The following is a 21290-nucleotide window of genomic DNA, read 5'->3' as shown; positions in this document are numbered from 1 at the left end:
AGGCAGAGCTGCTGCCCTTACCATGTGTGAGGCACTGGAGCCACCGTGACAAAGCATCACAGACAGGGCGACTTAACAGTAGGATGTATCATCTCAGCTCTGGAGGCTGGAGGTCTGAGGTCAGACATTGGCAAGCTGTGCTCCAGTACTCTTGCAGTTTTTGGTAGTTTCTGGGCTTGCGGCGGCATCACTCCAGTCTTCACACAGTGTTCTCCATGTGTGAGTCTGCGTCCAAATTCCCTTTTTTATAAGGACACTAGTCATGCTGGATTAGGGCCCAGCATGAACTCATCTTGACTAAGTACATCTGCAAAGATCTCATTTCCAAGTAAGGGCGCATTCTGAGGAAGTGGAAGTTAGGTGGCCACATGTGCATTGGGGGACACGGTTCATCCATTAACACTCCAACACCTTGTGTCCCTTCTGGGGGATAACTAACTTATTTTGCATACTTCACTTCTCAGACACCTGACGACACAGCCTGCAGCCAGAGGGCTGGGCTTCAGTCATCTCTTCCTTTGCCTGTTTTTTCCTTCCCCAAAAGAACCAAGTAAAACACCAGCATAAAAACAAGGTGAAGCCCACTTGTTACCCTGAGTCCCTGCAACCCAAGCCTCAGGCTTTGGACCACAGTGCCTGTGAGATAGGACCTTCCCATCAGAACATGGCCCACAGGATCATGTCTGAGGTCCCTCTGAAGGAAAAGTCCTGTCATCCCAGCTCCTACAAGTGCAACCTTTACCCTGGTAGGAACAGCAGGGCCATTGGAGGGGGATTGTCACCCGTAGGATCTACTGGACAATGTTCCCTACTTCTCACCAATGTGCCTTCAACAATGATCCAGCATCACACCAAAATCAGCATCCCCTCACCAATGTCTCCTCACCATCATCCCCACATGATATCCCCTAAACAATGTCCCCTCAACAACGTCCACATACCAAGGTCCCCTCACCATTGTCCCCACACCAAAGTCTCCACAACAACATGCCCTAAACAACTTCCCACGACATACCCACACCAATGTCATACACCAACAAACTCCATCAATAACATCCCCTCACCAGCCTCAACTCATGAATGTCCTGAAACAATGTCCCTATACCAATATGCCCTCACAAACTAGTCTTCACAAATGTCCTTTCACCTTGTCACCTCACCAAATCAAAAAACCATTATCCCTCAACAACTTTCCAATATTGTTCTCTCACCAACATCTTCACATGAACATCTACAAAACATTCCCTCACCAAATCCCAACATGAATGTCACTATACAAACATCTCTTCAACAACATCCCCTCACTGTGTCCTCTCATCAATGTCTCCACACCATTGTTCCCCCACCAACATCCCCACATAAACATGCCCTCACCAACTTCCTCACACCAACATACCCTCAAAAACATCCCCAAACCAAGACCCCTCAACAATATCCTTTCACAAATATCCCCACACCTATGCTCCCTCACCAACATCTTCACACCAATGACCCCAACAAAAGTCCCTCACCAATGTCCTCATACAATTTCTCCAAACCAACATTCCCCTCACAAATTTTCCCACACCAACTCCCCCCTCACCAATGGCTCAATACCACAGCACCAACTTCCTCAAGACAATATCACCATACCAATGTCCCTTTATCAAAACAGCCACATTAAAGTCCCTTCAACAACATTCCCCACAATTACATCCCCAAGCAATGTAATCTCACCAATGTCTTCTAATGTCCCTCAATAAATATCCCCTCATCAGTGTCCCCTTACCAACACCTCTTACCGATATCTTCACATAATCCTCCCATACCAATGTCCTTACACCTAAGTCCCCACATCAAAGTTCTCTTATAAACTTTCCCTCACCAATATCTCACATCAAATGTCCCCTAACCAATATTTCCAAAACCAATGCCCCTTACCAATGTCCCCTCATCTATGTTCCCTTACCAACATGCTCAAAACAACATCCCCAAACCAATGGCCCTCACCAATGTGCTCGCAGTAACATTTTCTCAACCAACATCCTCAGTCTAACCAATGTCCCCACACCAATGTTCTCAAACTTGACATTCCTCCCACCAATGTCCCACAACCAACCATCCCTTACCAACATCCCCACAATATCCCCTCATCAATATCCTCTCACCAACAAGCCCACACCAGTTGTCCCCTCACCAGTGGCCTTACGCCACTGTCTCCACACAAGCATTTCCTCACTAAGTCTTCTCACCAGTGTCACCAATATTCCCAAACCAACTCCTCCCTCACCAATGTTCCCATACCAACATCCTCAAGCCAACATACCTACAACAAAGGTCCTTCATTTTTATTCCCCACAAACAATTCCCCCCCCACCAGTTTCCTCATGAACATCTTTACACCCATGTCCCCTCAAAAATGCCCCCTCAACTTTCCCCACTCCAATATTTCCACACCAATGAACCCAAACCAGTTTCTCAACAGTGTTCTTCACCATGACCCTGCACCAATGTTCCCTCACCAATGTCCTCACATCAAAGTCCCCAAACCAATGTTCCCACACCAATGTCCACAATCATCTCAGCAATGTCCTTTCAATAGCATTTTTTCACCAAGGTCCCCTTATGAATGCCTCCACCCCATAGTTCTCTCATACATGCCCCTATACCAACATTCCCCTCACCAACATGCCCTCAACAACCTCAACACCAACATACCCTCACCAACATCCCTTCACAAATATCACCACAGCGATGTTCCCTCATGAACATCCCCACATAAATGTCCCTCACAAATGTCTTTTCATAAGTATCCCCACACCAACTTCCCTGCATCAACATCCCCAACCAACTGCCCCTCACCAGCATATCCATAACAATATCCTCTCACCAACATCCCCCACATCAAGATTTCCACACCAACATCGTGTCACCAATGTTTCCACATCAAATTTTTCACATCAATGACCCCACACCAACATTCCCAACCCTACTTTCCCCTCACCTATGTCCTCATACCTATGTTCCTTCACCAACATCCCCAAGCCAAAGTCCCCAAAGCAACATCCCCACATCCACATTCCCACGCCAATATCTTCTCACCAATATTCCCACACCAATGTCTCCTCATCAACATTTTCCAAGCTGTTGTCTCCTCATCGATGTCCCCTCACAGCATCCTCTCAGCAATGTTCCCTCACCAATGTCTCCTCATCAACATTTTCCAAGCTGTTGTCTCCTCATCGATGTCCCCTCACAGCATCCTCTCAGCAATGTTCCCTCACCAATGTCTCCACAACATTCCTCATACCATCATCCCCATCCCAACACTCCCACATTAATATTCCTCTCACCAATGTCCCCACACCAATATCCCCTCATCAACATATTCTCACCAGCATCTCTATAGCAACATCCTCACACCAATATCTCCATGTCCAATGTCCTTAAACCAAAGTCTCCACATTGATGTCCCCAAATCCAGGTTTCTTTAACATTTCCTCTGATGTATATCCTTTCCATGTGCCCTCAGGCCATGCAGGGATGGCTGTGCACAGGGTGTCGCCCACCTGCACAGTGCTGAGAAGGAGGAAGCCCAGCCTCAGCCCAGAAAAGGCTCTTGCAGGAACATATTCAGGCTCACTCACACTTGTTCACATCTCTGCTGTTCACTTTTTTGTAAAGGTGGGGACACCCCTTTTGGGGGCTACTAAATTGATTATCTTTGCAAAAAATGACCCGTTCCAACCAACTCATCTCATGTGCTCTCTTTCCATCTGAACCTTCATCAATCTTCCCTGCAATGTCCCAGAGGCCTCTCCTCTGTTTGGTGAGAAAGTTGGAGACATGCCTAGGGGAGCTGGGTCAAGAGCCGGGATGGGAAAAAGGCACAGGACAGGGCTCAGGGAGGGAACTGGGCCTCAGCTCAGTGGCTCTTCACTGTGCTGCCTCCACAGGTTCCTTGAAATGGAGCCTCACTGGGCAGCAGGTCTGACCACTGCATCTGGGACGTACAGCCCAACTTGGCCATGATGAATGACCTCCGAGCCCCAACCAGGGCTTCTCTGCCCTCCATGCTCCCGGCAAATACAGCTCCATGGTACAGCCTGCAGGAGAAGCTTCCCAAAGCTCTGAGCCCCCACGTGGACCTGCAGCCAATCCCCGGACAGGCATCTTTCCCCTGTGGCAGGAGCCACACTGGCCTTTCCTAAAAACTGGGCCTGCAGCCCCCTGAACTAACACTTTCCTCCCCAGTGTCTTTGTCAGTGTGCCCTGCTGACATCAGGCCTGACCACCCCTCTGAACTGCTTTCCTCCTGCCTGTATGAAGCGTTAACCCTGCAGCCTGTGGCTAAGGATGTTCAGAGCAGACCTATCCAGACAGACCCCACACACCCACACCCACTCAGCACCTTGCAGCTCAAGCTGAGGGACACTGGAGAAGTTCCCAGTCAAAAGCAGGTGGCATCTGGTGGGGTCTGAGAAGGCCAAGCTGGGTCTGCCAGAACAAGGTTTCTGTGTCACCCTGGGCACAGCCACAGCCGTTCCTGACCCACCCAATGGAAAGTGGACATAGCCAGGCCCCAACTTCCAAGACTGCCCTGTTCAGGTGGGTCTGAGTAGCCCACCATGCCCAGCGTCCCTGACCTGGGGGTCTACACTTTACACCAGCCCCCCCGCCCCAGGCCGCAGTAAACAGATCTGGATGGACAGTGCTCTCAGCCCCCAGCTGTCCAAGGGCACAGCCTGGTGAAGGCCAGAGGCAGGGGGCAGAAAGTAAGGGTGGAGGAGAGATGAGGGAGTGACAGGAAAGGAACAGGGCCAGGGATGGGGAAGGAACATTTGTGCACGCACACACGCACAGACAACACAGTTCACACAGGCACCCTTCATGCACACATCATCCACACGTGGGTCCACCACTGGCTTTTCTTGCTGCCCTTTGAAGAGGTCTCATGCAGCTCTGTGCCTCCCCTGTAGGATGTAAATGCCCTGAGCCCAACCCCCTCCCTGAGTGTGGCCATGGGCCATTGCCCTCGTGAGTCCAGGCGCTGGACAGTGTCACACTCCACCAGCTCTCTCCTGTGCACTTTGCCTTTTCAGTGTGACTTGCTGGAGTTTTTGAAATTGATTGTTAGTGACCCTCTGCCCGCTCTGCATGTTGGATTTTTTTTTTTTTCCCAGTGGGATTCTTGTCATTTACCTTAGGCGATGATGTCTTTTTCCAAAAACAAATGTTTTAAATTTTCAGATAGTAAAATCTTTCCTATAAGGTCTTTGGTATTCTGCTTTGCTTAAGAAGGACATGCTCCCCAAGTTATCTTCTTTTCCTATCCCGTGTTTGCCGAATAAGGACACGCACACTGTGTGGCCCTGTGTGTAGGGACTGGGGTACGGCAGAGCCTCCCTGAAGGCAGGAGGCTGCCACATGGGCCTGAGCCAGGACAGCCCCATGGAGGAGCCAGAAGCTAACCAGGAGTGAGGCCAAGTATGCCCAGGACCCACTGGAACTTTCCCTGCACTGGGTGCCACCTGGTACCAATCGTCCTGTTATCCCCACGGGATTCTGTCTAGGAACAGCCCGGAGCCCCCCTACTCCCGCCAAGGTCCACTTCTCCCAGGAATCTGCACTGGCCCCAGGGTGCTCCCTGCACCTGTGACCAGGATCTGGCCCCTCCACTGCTGAGTTGCACCTGGCATCTGTGGGGCCCCTATCTATGGCTCCATTCCCTCCAATCCCAGATCCCATTGACCACAGGCTCCCTCCCTCTGCCCCACAAACACCAAACACACTGTGCAGGTTTGTGTGGAGACTTTACTAAGGGCTGCAGGAGATGGAGGGGATGCCAGCCCTGCCAGCACCTCCAGGCCCAGGACAGGCCCCACTACGCACCCCCACCCTTCGGCCACCTCATCTATCCTCTGAGCCCCAGCTGCACCCCATCCATTGGCATGTGGAGCTGCACAGCCTGGCGAGACTTCCCCGGGCCGTCACTGCTGCCGAGCCTCCAGGCGGTCCAGTGCCAGCGCAGCCTGAGTCTGGGCCTCCTGCAGAAGACTGGAAATGCGCTGGTAGGTCTGACAGACATGGAGGCAGGGGGAGATGGTCATCACCCTGTGCCTACCAGGCAGTACCTCTGGCTCACACTGCCCACCCACAGCTACTCAGTCACCCCACAGCTGTGAACCACAGCCCCTGGCACTGTGCCCACCTTCTGCTCACCTGATCCTTAAAGGCATCATCAGTGATGTCCCTCAGGTTAATGAGCACATTGAAATATGCACCAAACACACCCATCTCCAAGGCTTTGGCCGCCACCTGCAAAGACCAGGGAGGAAACTCACTACTGCAGGGCCCTGTGCCAGACACTGGCCATCCCTTTCAGAGCACTGGTGCCATCAGCCCAGGCTCAGCAAATGGAGGAGCTTCGTGTGGGGCCACCTCAGTGCACTGCAGGGCAGCAGGGACTCCAACATGGCCCCCACTTATGCCCCACAGACAAATCTTCAGTACAACTTCTGATTTCTTCCACCCCGAACTTAGAAACCAACCCTCACATCAGAGAGGGGCTTGGCTTCTTGGAGCCTGGCAGATGCAGCACTGCCATTCTCTGGGGCATTAGGAGTTGGCACCATCACCAGGCACAGTCATCCCTTCCAAGCCCCACCCCTGCAGCTCTCCTACCTCCCAGGGACAGAGAGGACACTTCTCTGGAGCCTCAGGACCAGACCCTGAGGGACTATCAGTGTGATGGGGCATCTATGTCCATGAGCTGCCCCAGTGTTTTCCAGAGCAAGGGGTGGTATGAGGGGCCCTGGGTTGGGGCTGCGTGTGCAGTATTGGGAGGGCTCTGCGGACGTGTGTGGGCCTCTGGCTGCCTACACTACAACTCAAGCAAGGTCTTCAGATGAGTGGCCCCTCAGGAGGAGTCCCAGGTGCCTGTGAATTGAGGTCCCAGACTCAGCTCAGCTAGACAAACCACAGTTGTCTCTCTCCTGCTGCTCCTGCCCAGCAGCAAGAGGCCTAGGGCCCTGGCCCATACCTGCAGGTCCGACCGGCAGGCCAGGTTCCCACACAGAGCCAGTTCCTGCAGCGCCGGCCACAGCGAGGCCACTGTCTCTGCCAGAGCCAGGGGCACAGAGACTGCCCGCCTCAGCCCCTCCTGCAGGGCAGTCGCACGTCTGGAAGGGGTAGCAAAGGTCAGGGCCCAGCCCTCTGTAGGTCCACCCCTCCATGGGCTGAGCAGGCAGGACCAGGGTGGGGACAACAGGAAAGTCATCCAGCAACCACAGAACACACCCAGGGGTGATGGGCACGGCCATCAAGGCACCTGGATGACCGAGAGCCTGGCTGCCAGCTCCCCAGATGCAGAGGCCCCAATGGCCCTGTCTAAGGGCTCACCTGTCCCTTTCTTCAGGTGTGTTCTTGGGCAGCTTCATGGCCTCCTATCAAAAAGGAACACAAAAGCCACCAGGCAAGTGACAGTGAGCAAGGGTGGTGTCCCAGGCCATGCAGGACAGCCTGGGTGAGTATCAGGAAGCTGGCGGCAGGGCCCATTCACTGCTTCCAGTGTAGGTGTTGCTCATTTAGGGCTAGTTGGTCAAGAGGGCCACAGGCCAGCTGGAGGTGCTTTGGGAAGGGGATGGGGCTGCTTCTGGGATCGGGGTCTACAGCCCTCACATAAGCAGGGCTTGGGGGAGGAGGCGTGGGGCCACAGCAGGTGGTCAGAAACCAGGTGGTGTTGAGGAGAGAAGATGGGCAGCACCCTAAGGGACCCTTGTTTCCAGATAAGGGGACAGAGGGTCCAAGAGATCCTCTGAATCCTCACAGCCTGCAGGACAGGAGTATTGATGTGGTCCCCCCACAGGGGCAGTTGCCTCCTGTGTCGATATCACTTTGAAGGTATCACATGCAGCCTTGTCCCCTCAGGTCTGGGCATAAGAGCTCAGACTGTTTGGGAGGACAAACAGCAAACTGTGAAAGCCCTTGCCATCCTCTGTGTCCCTGCCCCCGCCATAGTCATGGCCTCCTCCCAAGGGGTCGCCCAGCTCAGGTCTGCAGACCCCACCCATGTGGTGAGCCTTGCTGGGTCCGTACACCTTGCCACCTGGTCACACCTGCCAGCCAGTTCCTGCTTCAACCACCTGGAGAATGGATGGTTTGGGGGGGTGCTCGTCCTTATTTTGGAAGATTCGGCCTAATCTGCACTGAAAAGTCATTATCACCCATGCCTCCATCTCAGAAGAGAGTCCTGACTCCTGGGCCTGACCAGAACTGGCTATGTCCCTGTTCTAATAACTGCAATTATAACCCTGTACTCCCCCACCATAAGCCGGTCTTCCTGTTTCTCTGCTGGATGGCTGCGGTTCCATGAGAAGGCAGAATGGCATCGCAGGCAGTTTGGGCACTGTGGGCACCTTCCTGCAGACCCTGCAGTATCCACAGCCTCCCTGCAGTATCCACAGCCTCCCTGGGCAGAACTCTGCAGACCTCAGCTAAGCCCATCTTTCACAAGTCCACATTGAGGCTGCCCACCTCCACAGGCCTTGCTCTCTGTAACATATTGTGAGGTATGCTTTTTGGTGAGAGGAACATGGCCAGCTTTCTATTCCACATGGAAATTACATATGGATTTGGTGCAAGATAGAGATGTTTCCTGATTTTGTTTATTTATTTATTTTTATTTATTTATTTTTGAGACAGAGTCTTACTTTGTTGCCCTGGGTAGGGTGCCATGGCATCATAGCTCACAGCAACTTCAAATTCCTGGGCTTGAGTCATCCTCCTGCCTAGCCTCCTGAGTATGTAGGACTATAGGCACCCACCATAACACCCAGCTAGTTGTTCTATTTTTAGTAGAGACAAGGTCTTGCTCTTGCTCAGGCTGGTCCTGAACTCCTAAACTGGAGTGATCCACCTGCTTCAACTTCCCAGAGTGCTAAGATTACAAGTGTGAGCCACCGTGCCCAGCCTACTTTTTTTTTTTTGTAGAGACAGAGTCTCACTTTGTCGCCCTCAGTAGAATGCCATGGTGTCACACTGCTCACAGCAACCTTCAACTCCTGGGCTTAGGCGATTCTCTTGCCTCAGCCTCCCAAGTAGCTGGGACTACAGGCGCCCGCCACAACGCCCAGCTATTTTTTTGTTGCAGTTTGGCCGGGGCCAGGTTTGAACCCGACACCCTCGGTATATGGGGCCGGCACCCTATCCACTGAGCCACAGGTGCCACCCAGCCTTCTTATTTTTATTTTAAAAAGTCCATCTTCTTACTGCTCACCAGGAGTATAAGCTGACCTAGTATTTTCCTACTCACATTTGTGTTTGTCTCACGGTTTTATTTTCGTTTTCTCTAAAGCATATATCTTTTCTGTTCATCTTCATTTTTATTTCCTGCCTTTTAATGAAATGTTCATTTATTTACTCTCCTTCCACTTGTTTTCTAATTATTTACCTTGTTTCTTCTAAAATTCCTGAATTTAAAATAAATAAATAATAAAATTTCTAAATTTAGTGTTGCCTCTAAATTTTTAATATTTATATAAAAACTGATGCTTCATTCTAAATGTCTCTCCATGTCTAAAGTTCATCAGACCATAAAAATCTAGAAAATGCAACCTTGGGGCAGTGCCTGTGGCTCAGTGAGTGGGGCATCCACCCCATATATCAAGGGTGGCGGGTTCCAACCAGGCCCCGGCCAAACTGCAACAAAAAATAGCCGGGCGTTGTGGCGGGGGCCTATAGTCCCAGCTACTTGGGCGAGAGAATCGCCTAAGCCCAAGAGCTGGAGGTTGCTATGAGCTATGATGGCACAGCACTCTACCGAGGGCGACAAAGTAAAACTTTGTCTCCAAAAAAAACAAAAAGAAAATGCAACCTTGGTCTGTGGAAGCCATTTAAACTATGACACAAAAACAGAAAAGATAAAATGGAAGACTGATACAGTCGATGAAATAAAGGTGACAAGTTCTCACTGCCAGAAGCTGCCACAAGTAAAGCCCAAAGACAAACAACAAACTGGGGGAAAACCGAACCCAGAACAACCAGAACAAGAACTGACCCCCGATAGTATAGAAAACGTCTAATGAAGCAGTAAGAAAAAGCTCTTGGGGAAACCTAACAGAAAAGGGGGCAAAGATATTCATCAGAACAATCACTAAAAAGGAAATGAAAACTACTGTTAAATATAAGAAAATGCACAAAGCAAAACTGGGGCTGTGTTGCTGCCATTTATGTGAGAAAGGAGAGAAAACAGACAAAGCCAACCTCCTGATCACTTCCAAGCAGGAGGCACTGAGCTCAGGGCGCCAGCGCAGGGCGGGGCCAGAGCTAGCACTGACTGCCTTTCTGAACTCTGAACCTCCTGCAAGATTTAACTGTTTTAAAAAGCAAACAGATGATACAAATCATGACTGAAGACAGGTGATCAATAGCTAGACCCCCTCCAAACAGGACCAGCACTTCTGGCCGCCCTTTGTGTGTCCTGAGTCATCCCAACCAGGCTCTGAACATTACCAGCTGGTTCCGTCCTCTTGCAAAGCTCATCCTATGCCACATGGCCATGCGAGGACAGACCGTCTGTCTTCGAAGCCTCCTGGCTTTGTTTCTGCGAAGCTCCCATGTACACAGCAGACACAGACACAGGAGGAGCCTCCTCTCCCCGCCCCTTGGTCCCAGGCTCCAGGGCACTGGCTGTCTCTGTCAGTGTCTCTGTCTCTCTCTAGGTATGTCTTTCTGCCTCTCTCTGTCTCCCTCTCCCATCCTCCCACCCCACATCTGGAACCCCTCAGAAGTGCTGGGCTTTCTGACCCTCCCTGGCCTGTGACCCACTTGCCCACCCTGGCCTGAGGCAGCTGTCCCACCACAGCTCCTTGGGGCTACCCTGGCCTAGGGGACTCTTTGGATGTCATTTCCTTTTCCCAGCTTTCTCAGTGACTGTTTTATGGCTGAACTATCTCTTTGACTTCTCTGAGACTATTATCACCTGCTGCTTCTTTCCTGGAGATTTCTGCAACCTCTCCCTCAGAGCTCTGCCCTCTCTACCTCCTCTAGGGCTGGATACCAGGAAGTGCCCTCCTGGCTGGCCCAAGGCCTCTGCCCCTGCCTGGCCCAAGTGTGGGTCAGCACAACCACTCCCTCAGGGGGACCTCCAGCCACCAGACATCCACAGGCCCCAAGAGAGTCCACTGTCCTCGGGACAGGGTCCAGCACTTACCAGGTAAGCAGCAAAGGCCTGGGCATCGGCATCCACCAGTGCAGTCAGGTCGGCCACGGCCTTGTGGAAGGGCGGGATCAGTCGCCGCATGGCCGCGTCCAGGTGCTCAAACTGGCGGCGCCCATAACTCATCAGGCCGACCATAGAGCCTAGCGCCGCACCCTGCATCACGGAGCGCTGAGGTTGCCCAGACAGCGGCCAGGCCCTCGGCTGGTCAGGTGCACCCCCAGGCAACAGCGGAGAGGGAGCACCTGCGTGCTACTGCTGTGGGGGTCGCGGGGAAGTGGGGTCCCGCTGCAGTGGGGTCCCGCGCAATGCAGTCTCGTTGCCCCTTTCCCCAGTGTCCCCTTTCCCAGTGGGGCTTACCAGCGCCGCTGCAGCAGCAGCCACTGAGCCGCCCCCGGGGGCCGCCGAGCGCCCGCCCACCTCTCGGACGAAGGTGCGCAGGGGTTGATCCACCAGGCTGCGCTCTGGCCCATGGGTGGGGACCAGGTATCTGTGGTGGTGGGGGCGGCAGGCAGGTGGAGACACCCCAGGAGCTCAGTGAGGGGGGCAGAGGCCTGTTCGGGTCTCACTGAGGTTCCCCCCAACTCTGCCATGTCTCTCCCTCCCAACCCCAGATCCACCTGCTTGGCAACTGCTAAGTGAGAATGGAGGGGAAAGCTGGGGAAAGCCAGGCCTTGGGAGGAGGGAGGCAGAAGGGCAAAGGGAGGCGGGGCCCCGGGGACCGGGTGGAGGCTGCTCACTCGATCACACGCTCCTCAGGGCGGAAGGGGGACAGGGAGTTCAGGCCCAAGCGGTTCACCACCTGGAAAGGGGCCCGAGGTAGACACCTTGGCCTCTGCCATCTTTCACAGCATGAAGGTCCCAGCTGGGCTCTCCCCCTCCAGTAGATTGGGCTTTTAGGTGGGGAGAGGGCCAGGGCACAGCTGGCACAGTTGGAACAGCTGGCAAGGATTCTGGCCCGCAAAGGCCCCCTGTGTACATTCTTGTGCACCTCCCTGCTATTCTGTGGGGAAACTGAGGCCCAGAGACAGTAGTTGCCTACTGGTGGTTCCTCAAACTTGTCCCACAGACCACACTGCACTTGCCCTTAAATGGAGCCAACAGACACAGCTGCTAGATCTTTTCTTTTCTTTTCCTTTCTTTTTTTTTTTTTTTTGTGGAGACAGAGTCTCACTTTATCGCCCTCGGTAGAGTGCCGTGGCATCACAGCTCACAGCAACCTCCAATTCTTGGGCTTAGGTGATTCTCTTGCCTCAACCTCCCAAGTAGCTGGGACTACAGGCGCCAGCAACAATGCCCGACTATTTTTTTGTTGCAGTTTGGCGGGGGCTGGGTTCAAACCCACCACCCTCGGTATATGGGGCTGGCGCCTTACCCACTGAGCCACAAGCACCACCAGATCTTTTCTTTTTTTTGAAACAGAGTCTCACCATGTAGACCTCAGTAGAGTGCCGTGGCATCACAGCTCATAACAACCTCAAACTCCTGGGCTTAAGCAATATTCTTGCCTCAGCCTCTCAAGTAGCTGGGACTATAGGTGCCCGCCACAATGCTGGGCTATTTTTTTTTTTTGCAGTTGACATTGTTGCTTAGCTGGCCTGGGCCGGGTTTGAACCTGCCAGCTCCAGTGTATGTGGCCAGTGCTCTACCTCCTGAATTACGGACTTCAAGCTGCAGCTTCTAGATTTTAATTATTCAAGTGTCAACGTCTTTCCAGGTCTTAAAGTATAGGAACAGCCCAGATTCACCTAAACATAAAATTTGAATGTGAGGAAAAGGGGATTTAACCTAAAGTCAAGAATAAAGTCACAACAATCCCATTTACTATTAGAATCCATTCTGCCAAAAGCCATTCCAAGCACCTTTGCTCTTTGCCTCCCTGCCCAGGGGGAACCACACGGGTCCCCTGTCCAGACAGGAAACGGTGTGGGTGCCACTACAGGACAGGGAGGCAGGAGGTGAAGAACACTCCAATATCAGGCAGTAGAATCAGCCAGCGGTAGTTTAGAGCTGTTGGTGCAGAAAACCTCAGAAAGATACATACAATTTTTTTTAATTAATTTAGATTCGTGGCTAAATTGGCAGAAAGCAAAAGAAATCATTCGAGGCCAGGAATGACCAGAATGGTAAGTTCAGAAAAGCCTGCTAGCCTGGAGCTAGGGTGCCCTAGGACAACTGAGCCCCCTGGCCTCAGTGGAGGTCTCAGGCCTTCAAAGAGTGGTACCAGATAGGAGACTCCTGAAGGGTGACTCTCCAAGGATGAATTAGAAAAAAACACTCACCAAAGGAAAAAGCTGGGATACTTCCCTTCCCTTTGAATGAAACAGAAAAAAGAAATCTTTCCTGGGAATTCCTAATCACAAGCCACCTTGTTGGGTCTGTGAGCCATCCTGGCATAGATTTACTGGTGGTGCCAAAGCTCTAAGCAAAAAACTTTGTTCCAAGCGAGGACCGTCCTGTGTGGCATTGTCCCCAAGTACATAACACCAACCCTCTTTGGAGGAGAAAACTTTAAACCCAGGTGCCCAAGAATTACCATAAATAAAATTCCAAAGAACGTGCACTGACAGTCAAAAAATACAATGCATGTGAGGAAGCCAGTTGCCAGCAGAGGATTAGCAGAAACAACAGTTTGCAAAACCAGACCTTTAGAGACTGCAGACATAACAGCCTTCAGGTAAAGAACATAAAATAAGGTGTTGAGAAATAGAAAAGAGTAGTAAACCTATTAATAAGGTATAAATCAATGTGGGAGAAGAGAAGGAATAAAGTCAGAAAAGTATTACCGCCTATTAAAACTTATGGCTGCAATTTCAGAAGATAAACAGGTATTTATCTGTTAAATACCTTAAATATCCTAAAGCACCTCCCACACAGTGTTTAATAATTACAAAAGGAAAAAAGAGTAACATTGCAGTACCCCACCCTGGATGAGGCACACCACCTTGCCCAGGTGACCAGAGTCAGCACATTGAGATAAGTGGGCATTGTCTACAGCCATACCACCCTGAACGCGCCCGATCTCATCTGATCTCAGAAGCTAAGCAGGGTCAGGCCTGGTTAGTACTTGGAAGAGAGATAAGTGAGCACTGTTGTGGCTGATGCCCTGTGGAGGACACAGCGTCACTTGTGCTATTCCTGCTAGAATTGCACAACACATGTAGCCTGGGCCAACTAAAACAACAATGACAACTGCAACAAAAAAGATGGCCAGGCATTGTGGCAGGCGTCTGTGGTCCCATACTTGGGAGGCTGAGGCAAGAGAATCGCTTGAGCTCAAGAGTTTGAGGTTGCTATGAGCTGTGACGCCACGGCACTCTACCAAGAGCAACAGCTGGAGACTCTGTCTCAAAAAAAAAAGAAGAAGAAGAAGAAAAAGAAAGGCATAACGGAAGAAAAATATTCTTGAAACTACACAAGGACAGAATCTATAAATCACAAGGGACGCTACTCCAAGGAAAAAACATCAAGTGTAGTAATCCATACTAAGCTGTATCTGGCAGAGTTGCTGAATTTAGGGATAAAGAAGGAATTCTTCAGACATCAGAAGAAAGAACAAGTTGCCTGAGGCTGAGATGGTGAGGCTGCCTCGCTCTCCCCCTGAAAAGGGTGAGGATGCATGTTTGTAGACTTCCCAGACACAAGCTGGTGACTTGGAGTTCTGGTTCTCCAACAGTCTTTTGTGAGAATAAAGTCACAGAAAAACATTCCCAGACACCAGAACCCACAGAATAAAGGCCCGTAGGACTTTAAAAAAATCTGCTTAATTATGAAACCAACCCACAGACAGACAGGGACTCAGCTGGTCTGAACCAGCAGATGCATACCTATCTCTATGTATATAGCCAGGATTAAATATCCACGGACATTTAATATACTGAGTGGATGTAGTTACAGGAAGTAAATACTATCAATGATATAATGGAGCAGATACCTTGCTCAAACAAAAGTAACAAAAGTGCACTAGTTCCTGGCCTGTCTTCACCTGTCTAATGCTGATAAATCAAGAGCCAAAGGGTTAAATATATTATTTCAATTAAAAATTTAACCACCAAAAGAACTCCTCCCCTGTCAAGATACTATAACTTAAAAAACATCAAGATACACAGAAAGAAGAAAAGATGGGAGTGAAGAAGTGTGTTAGGTTGTAAAGGAAATGATCAGAACCCCCCAAAGCCAACTCTAACCCTTCCACATAAGCGGGAAGAGACCACACTCATGTCCCCAAACAGGATGAAAGAAGTTAGGGTTCTGCCATGTCAGTAAATACAAACAGAATAAACTCAACCACTGAAGACGGAAACTTTCTGGAAAATCCAATCATGTGCTCACGGTGAGAACAACACCTAAAAAGAAGTGACTCAGAAAGGCCTCAAGTGAAACGACAGAGAACAAAGATGAAGATGCTTCTGCTGCCCTGCCCAGGCAGAGACCTGGCCCTTCAGGAGCCCAAGCAGGTGGTGTTTGAGGCTTAGGTGTCAACAAGACACACAGAACCATTTTCTGTAAGAGCCAATTCAGGGATAAAGACCTATGCTCCCTAGACAGACACACTCAGACCTAAAACCATCGTATAAGGCTTGGGGACCAGGGGGAAGACCCCACAGGAAGGTGCACTGTTCTCTCCATGAGAATTTACCGGAAGTGAACATCCGAGTAACAAAGAAAACCTCAACGAGGTCCCCAAAAGGAAATAAAAATTGAAAATCTCATCTTCTAAACACAATAGGACAAAGGAGGGGGAGGCCCGTACAGGTGGGGTGCAGAGGGGTGGCAATTGCCTTGAATACCCCAGACCTGCTCCTGAAACGCAGAGCCCTCTCCACCCACACCCCTCCCTGGGAGCTCTGCCCACCAGCTGGAGGCGATGCTCCTCCTCCAGGACAAAGAGGTCCTCTCTGTGGCAGTAGAAGGTGGCTGCATCCAGCAAGGCCTTCAGAGGCACTAGGCCCACCAGCTGCGAGCCCACGACAGGAAGGCACAGCTCCTGTGGGGCACAGGTACATCAGTGCAGGGTTGGGGGCTGGGCACCAGCACGTCCCTAGAGGCACATGCCCTACTACCTGGCTGGGCCCCTGCATCCCTGCAGCAGGGGTGCCCCTACTCACCTGTGCTTCTCGGCAGGTCTCCTCATAGACAGTATGCAGCGCTGTTACCTCAAAGTCCAAGAGGTTTGTGGACACCTGCGCCAGCTTCTTCTCATCCAGGTACCAGCCAATGGCCTGTACCTTCTTCAGACGTCCTGGCTGCAGAGGAAAAGCTTGTCCCAGCCTGGTCTGAGAAGTCCCCCGCCCCCAACCTCTGCCCTGCTTCTCATGTTTGCATCCCTCACTGGACCAGGCAGGCCAAGGTGAATAGGGTGGCCTGTGGAGGGTCAGCCTGTGGGTTCGGTGGCTCTTCCCCCTCCCAACCCTGAGCTGGCCAGGGAGGGGCAGAATGAGGCCCTGTTCTCCACAGGGAAACTGAGGCCCAAGGGTTAGGTGCCATTGTCCTGCCTGGGGGTCTCAGCCCCAGACCCTTTCCAGGATGCCCACCACTCACAAAGGCCCAGTCATGTTTTGCCTAGAGGTCATGAGGACACTGAGGTATAGGGCCAGCTGGAGTCCCACCTGCTTGCCCAGCAGAGACCCCTCAGTCCCTCACTCCAGGGCAACTGAGCCCACCTGAGGGGGGACGTCTGACCACTGACTTTGGCCCAGGCATGAAAAAGGATTCGGAAGTCACCTTGCTTTTGTGCTGTAGTTATGGATAACTGAGTCAGCAGAGTGGGGAAGAGGCAGCTGGGGACCCTGGGGGTTTGGGACAGATGGACAGAGTTACTCTGCTTCTTTTACCGGGTGTCTCTCCATCATATGTGTAGAAGCAGTGCTCAAACCAGTGACAGCTACTGTGCAGATGTGGAGGACAGGCCACCTGGGGCACCTGGGGGTGCCTGGGGACACTTGAGGGTACCTGGGACTCAGGAAGTAGCTGTCCCAGTGTGGAAATGCTGTGGTATATAACAGGTATAGCCCTGCCTCCTTCTGTGGGAAATGCCCTTTAAAGCAAGTGCTGCCCAATTTCACACACTGGAACCCCTGACCTGGCATGGACACTGGGCTGGGCTTGTGGGCAGGTCAGAGGCCAACCCCCATTGGGCAAGGGCCCTGTCCACACCACACCACAGGCTCCCAGCCGACGCTCCTTGCGCCACTGTCCTGCCTGTGGTCTCAGCCTCAGACTCTCTCCCAAAGGGCACCTGGGGGTTTCTGTGGAAGTTGGTGCTGAGCACTCATGGGGACTAGGCAGCAGCCCCATTGCCTACCTGGTCCTTCCCGCGCCCCTGCTCCCGCAGGTTGAGGGCGATGCGGTGGGCCTGCTCCTTGGTGCTAAGCAGGTTGATGTTGAATGCAATGAGGAACTTCCGTGCCCCCGTGACGGTGGCCCCCCAGCTGGGGACAAAGGAGCTGGGACCAAAGTCAGGTGCCCACTCAGCCTGCTTGAGCTATGGGGATGTTGTAAGGGGTGAGGAGGGGCAGCCTGCTGGAGTCTCTGGACAGAGAGCCCACCCACCCTGGCCAGAAAAAGGGGCAGGGCCCACCCACCTCCCCCAGCCCCCACCCCACCCCATGGGACCAGCACCTTCTCAGGGAGGGCCTCATACTCCCCTGCCCTGATGGCAGGCAGGGTCCTGCGCCCAGCTGTGCGCGCCGCCTCTCCATAGAGGTACACTGCAGGGGACCCATGAGTCAGGCATGCTAGGGACAGACCTCCCACAGTGCCAGCTCCCTGGTGGACATCTAGTAAAGGCCAGCACCCCCCTCCCCCACTCAGATGCCCTTCAGAAAGCCACAGCTGGAGGTGAGGATGGACCCTGGGGAAGCGCTAATGGCAGGATATTCAGGTCTCTTTTTAAAATGTGTTTTCAATTTGTGATAAACATAACCACAAGAGAAGGAACAGAGAAGAAACAAAACCTGCCACAAAGCCCCAGCCCCTGCTGGACTGTAAACATGTTGCCAGCCGCCCCCTCTCTCACATCAGCCTGAGTGGTGGCCCCTGGTCCTCACCCATGCCTGCCCCAGAGATAGATGTGCACTTTCTCCAGTTTTTCTCAATTTACTTCCTATTATTTTCTTGATTTAGTTAATTCCCCAAAGTGAAGCTATTCTGTTTTAGAAGGCTCATGATCATCTGGCTAACCAGCTCCTGCCTGGCCTCTGCTTGCTTGTTCATCACTGAGGGAGCTAGATGTGTCCTGCATGCCAGTTTGCTCATGGCGGCTTTTCTGTGATGACCTGCCCTTGTAAGAGGAGCCAAGACAGAACTGGGCAAGTGCTCAAGGGGCCAGTGACCTGCCACTGCTGGGCATAGACTCTGTGGAGGGCCAGGGGATCAGTGGGCCATGTGGCTGGCTGCCAAAGTCCCGGGATGGGAGCCGCTCCTGGGGCACACACCTGGCACATTCAGCTCCTCTGCCAGCCGCTGGCCAAAGGCCTGGGCACAGAGTACACATTCGTCCATGCTGACACCCCGCACTGGGATGAAGGGGCAGACATCCAGGGTCCCCATGCGCGGGTGCTCCCCTGCAGAGGGATAGAGGACAGGGAGCAGAGTGGGTGGCAGTTCCCTGGCTTACTCTGACCCTCTGTCCCCTTTAGCCGCAAGCTGACCAGCCCCACCACACACACATCTGGCTCTCACAGGACTATGGGGAAGCAGCTGTCCCTGGCCATCCAGCCCCACACCAGCGGCAGCCCCAGCCCCTCCCAGCCTGCCAGGGGATGTTGGTGGATGGTCCTCATGGCCAACATGGGAGGCCTTGAAAACCCCAGGAGAAGCTGTAGGTCTGAGCACTTTGTCACCTTTGGGATAAACCTCCCCTTCTCCTAAAAGTCACAAAAATTATTTTCCGGGGCGCCAGAGCTTGAAACTCCACACTCAGGAGTCCTGGCCACACTGAAAGTGGCCAGTTTAGGCCAGTTCCAGTTGATCCTGAGCCCCTCCCAGCAGCAGGTGCCCAAGCTGCTCTCACAGCATTCTGTGGCTAGTAGGTCCCTCCACTATGGCCAGACACAGCTGGGGATGAGCCCCAAGAAGATGGCACCCAGCCCAGCCCTCCCCTACCTAGAACCCACAGTCAAGTTTCCTATCTGTTCACTGGGGTCTCATGCAAGACCTGGCCCGGATCCTCGCCCTTTGACCGGCTCTGTATGTGTCCACTGACCTTTGACCCTGCCCACCCCCCGCTGGTGTTCAGCTGTGGACTGTTGACTGGCAGGCTTCTGGCACCCTGGCCTCCCTGAGGGGCCTTCCCAGAGGCTGGCTGGACCCTGGCTCCATGTGGAGGTCACTCTGAGGGGCCACAGAGCACAGCCTCTGCAGCCACATTTAGGCTGCAGCACCCTCATGCCTTTGGGAGCCCTCTGAGGAAAAGCCAAGCCAGCCCTGCTGCACACCACACCCCAGGCCCTGCTTTGGGCCCTCCTCTCCCAGGACACACAGGGCAAGGGTCAGGACCCAGCCGCAGCCACCCTCACCTCGGTGCCTGCTCATGTCAATGAGTCGTGAGGCCACCCGAGCGGCACTGAGGGCCCCCTCCACCACACAGTCCGGCGGCCCCACAAAGGTGTACACAGTGCGGTTAGTGGAAGGGCCGGCATCCACATCCAGCAGCACACAGCCCGGGGTCTGGGAGATGGCCTGGGAGATGGCGCTGATCACCTGCGGACAAGCCCAGCCCCACACCTCAGTTTCCCCACTGAAAGAGGGAGAAGAGCTTTGCAGATGTGTCAGCCCACACCCACACATGGGCCTAGGGAATCCCCATCCCCAGGTCGCCTCTCCCAACCCCCATCACTCAGGCTCACAAGGGGGTCAGCGGGGGGGTTTGGCAGCAGGTGGAGCCCTCAGGAGGAACTGCTTCAGGAGGCTGGCTCCAAGAAAGGGACACAAGCCACAGCCACAGCCCCTACCAGAATGAGCTGATGTCGAGAGTGGGAGTGGGCCCAAAGGGTCTGGAACCTTCTGGGTAGCAGGACAACGAGCGTGGGAGGCTTGGGATCAGGGGCTCAGAAACCGTGTCCTGAGAATTCGGTGGCCCAACAGACTTTTGCATCAGTTTCCTCCAGTACAGGGTGGTGACAGCTCATGCCCCAGCCAGCAGCCCAGGGCCCAAGGCACTGACCACGTGGCAGTGTCAGCCTTCCTGGGACTCTCAAACAGCCCTTTGGCTTGGTTCTCAATGGCCCCGTTTTCAGATGAGAGCAAACAAGGCCCATTGAGGCCAAGAGATTCTGACCCAAATCCCTACCAGAAGTAACCAAAAGATTCCTGGGCCTACCACCAGCCCTGCAGCCCTTACCAGCTGCGTCCCACCCACCCCTGGTCAGTTACTCCTGAGTTCCCTCTGTCTCTGGGCCAACAGAAATAGCTTCTTTGCAGGAAGCCCCTCTGGGCTGAAATGACACCCGCGCCCACACCACCCTCACCCCCTCTTCTCTCGGCCTTGGGCAGCCCCTCAGGGGCCTCACCTCCTTGCTGTTTCCCTCTGAGAAGTTGGGGACACACTCCACCAGCTGGGACATGGCAGCACCTGGTTCAGACACTCCTCTTGGCACACTGCAGGAAGGGATTAGGCCTGTGGCTCAGGGGCCTTTATGAACAGCCCCTCCCCACTGGCTGCTCATTAACCAGCAGTCACAGGCAGGAGCAGTCACAGGCAGGCAGGCCTGTACCCAAGCCAGTGGCCGGAGGGGTGGGCTCTGTGGCTGGGGTCTGGGTCCCCCAGGAAGGAGCAAGAGATCCTAAAGGGGTGAAGTTCTAGCCAAGCCAGCAGGCCAGGTGGGTTTGAATGCCCAGCCCAGGGCCATCGTGTGCCCCTCCATGTGGTCCTGCCAGTAACCCTCCACGTGGCCCTGTGGGTGACCTTCCATGTGCCCCTCTCAGGGCCTTTGTTTCCTCACACAGGAGCCAGGACATCTCCTTGAAAGCTGGTGGCCCTACACACTGTGGGGTGAGGCAGGCAGCCAGGAGAGTACAGGTGTGCGCATGTTATGTGTGCATGCTATGGCACCTCTGTGTGTGGCTAAAACCACATACTGCTGTGTACATG

At 53.1% G+C, this 21290-nt stretch overlaps 2 protein-coding genes across 4 annotated transcripts in view; one reads left to right on the top strand and one right to left on the bottom strand.

Moving 5' to 3' along the window:
- COL6A2 (collagen type VI alpha 2 chain) overlaps positions 1-21290 on the top strand; it is a 137267-nt gene that overhangs the window by 34399 nt on the left and 81578 nt on the right. The gene's annotated exons all lie outside the window — the stretch shown is intronic.
- FTCD (formimidoyltransferase cyclodeaminase) lies at positions 5776-20830 on the bottom strand. 3 transcript variants are annotated; one of them, XM_053564682.1, is made up of 14 exons: positions 20710-20830; positions 19717-19900; positions 18634-18762; positions 17819-17907; positions 17502-17681; positions 16306-16443; positions 16053-16184; positions 11938-11999; positions 11558-11687; positions 11192-11368; positions 7381-7424; positions 7022-7160; positions 6202-6297; positions 5776-6056 (listed from the first exon to the last, which is right to left on the bottom strand). In XM_053564682.1, the coding sequence occupies exons 1-14, from the start codon at positions 20761-20763 to the stop codon at positions 5970-5972; spliced, it is 1641 nt and encodes a 546-aa protein (XP_053420657.1). In that variant the 5' UTR covers positions 20764-20830; the 3' UTR covers positions 5776-5969. The 3 variants fall into 3 exon arrangements, with proteins under 3 accessions (XP_053420657.1, XP_053420658.1, XP_053420659.1); XM_053564683.1 differs by having other exon boundaries at positions 11192-11353; positions 20710-20808; XM_053564684.1 differs by lacking the exon at positions 19717-19900 and having other exon boundaries at positions 20710-20776.

This window comes from Nycticebus coucang, chromosome 16 (assembly GCF_027406575.1).
Source record: "Nycticebus coucang isolate mNycCou1 chromosome 16, mNycCou1.pri, whole genome shotgun sequence".
NCBI lineage: Eukaryota > Metazoa > Chordata > Mammalia > Primates > Lorisidae > Nycticebus > Nycticebus coucang.
The sequence above is the reverse complement of the archived record's forward strand: the minus strand, read 5'-3'. Positions and strand labels throughout refer to the sequence as shown.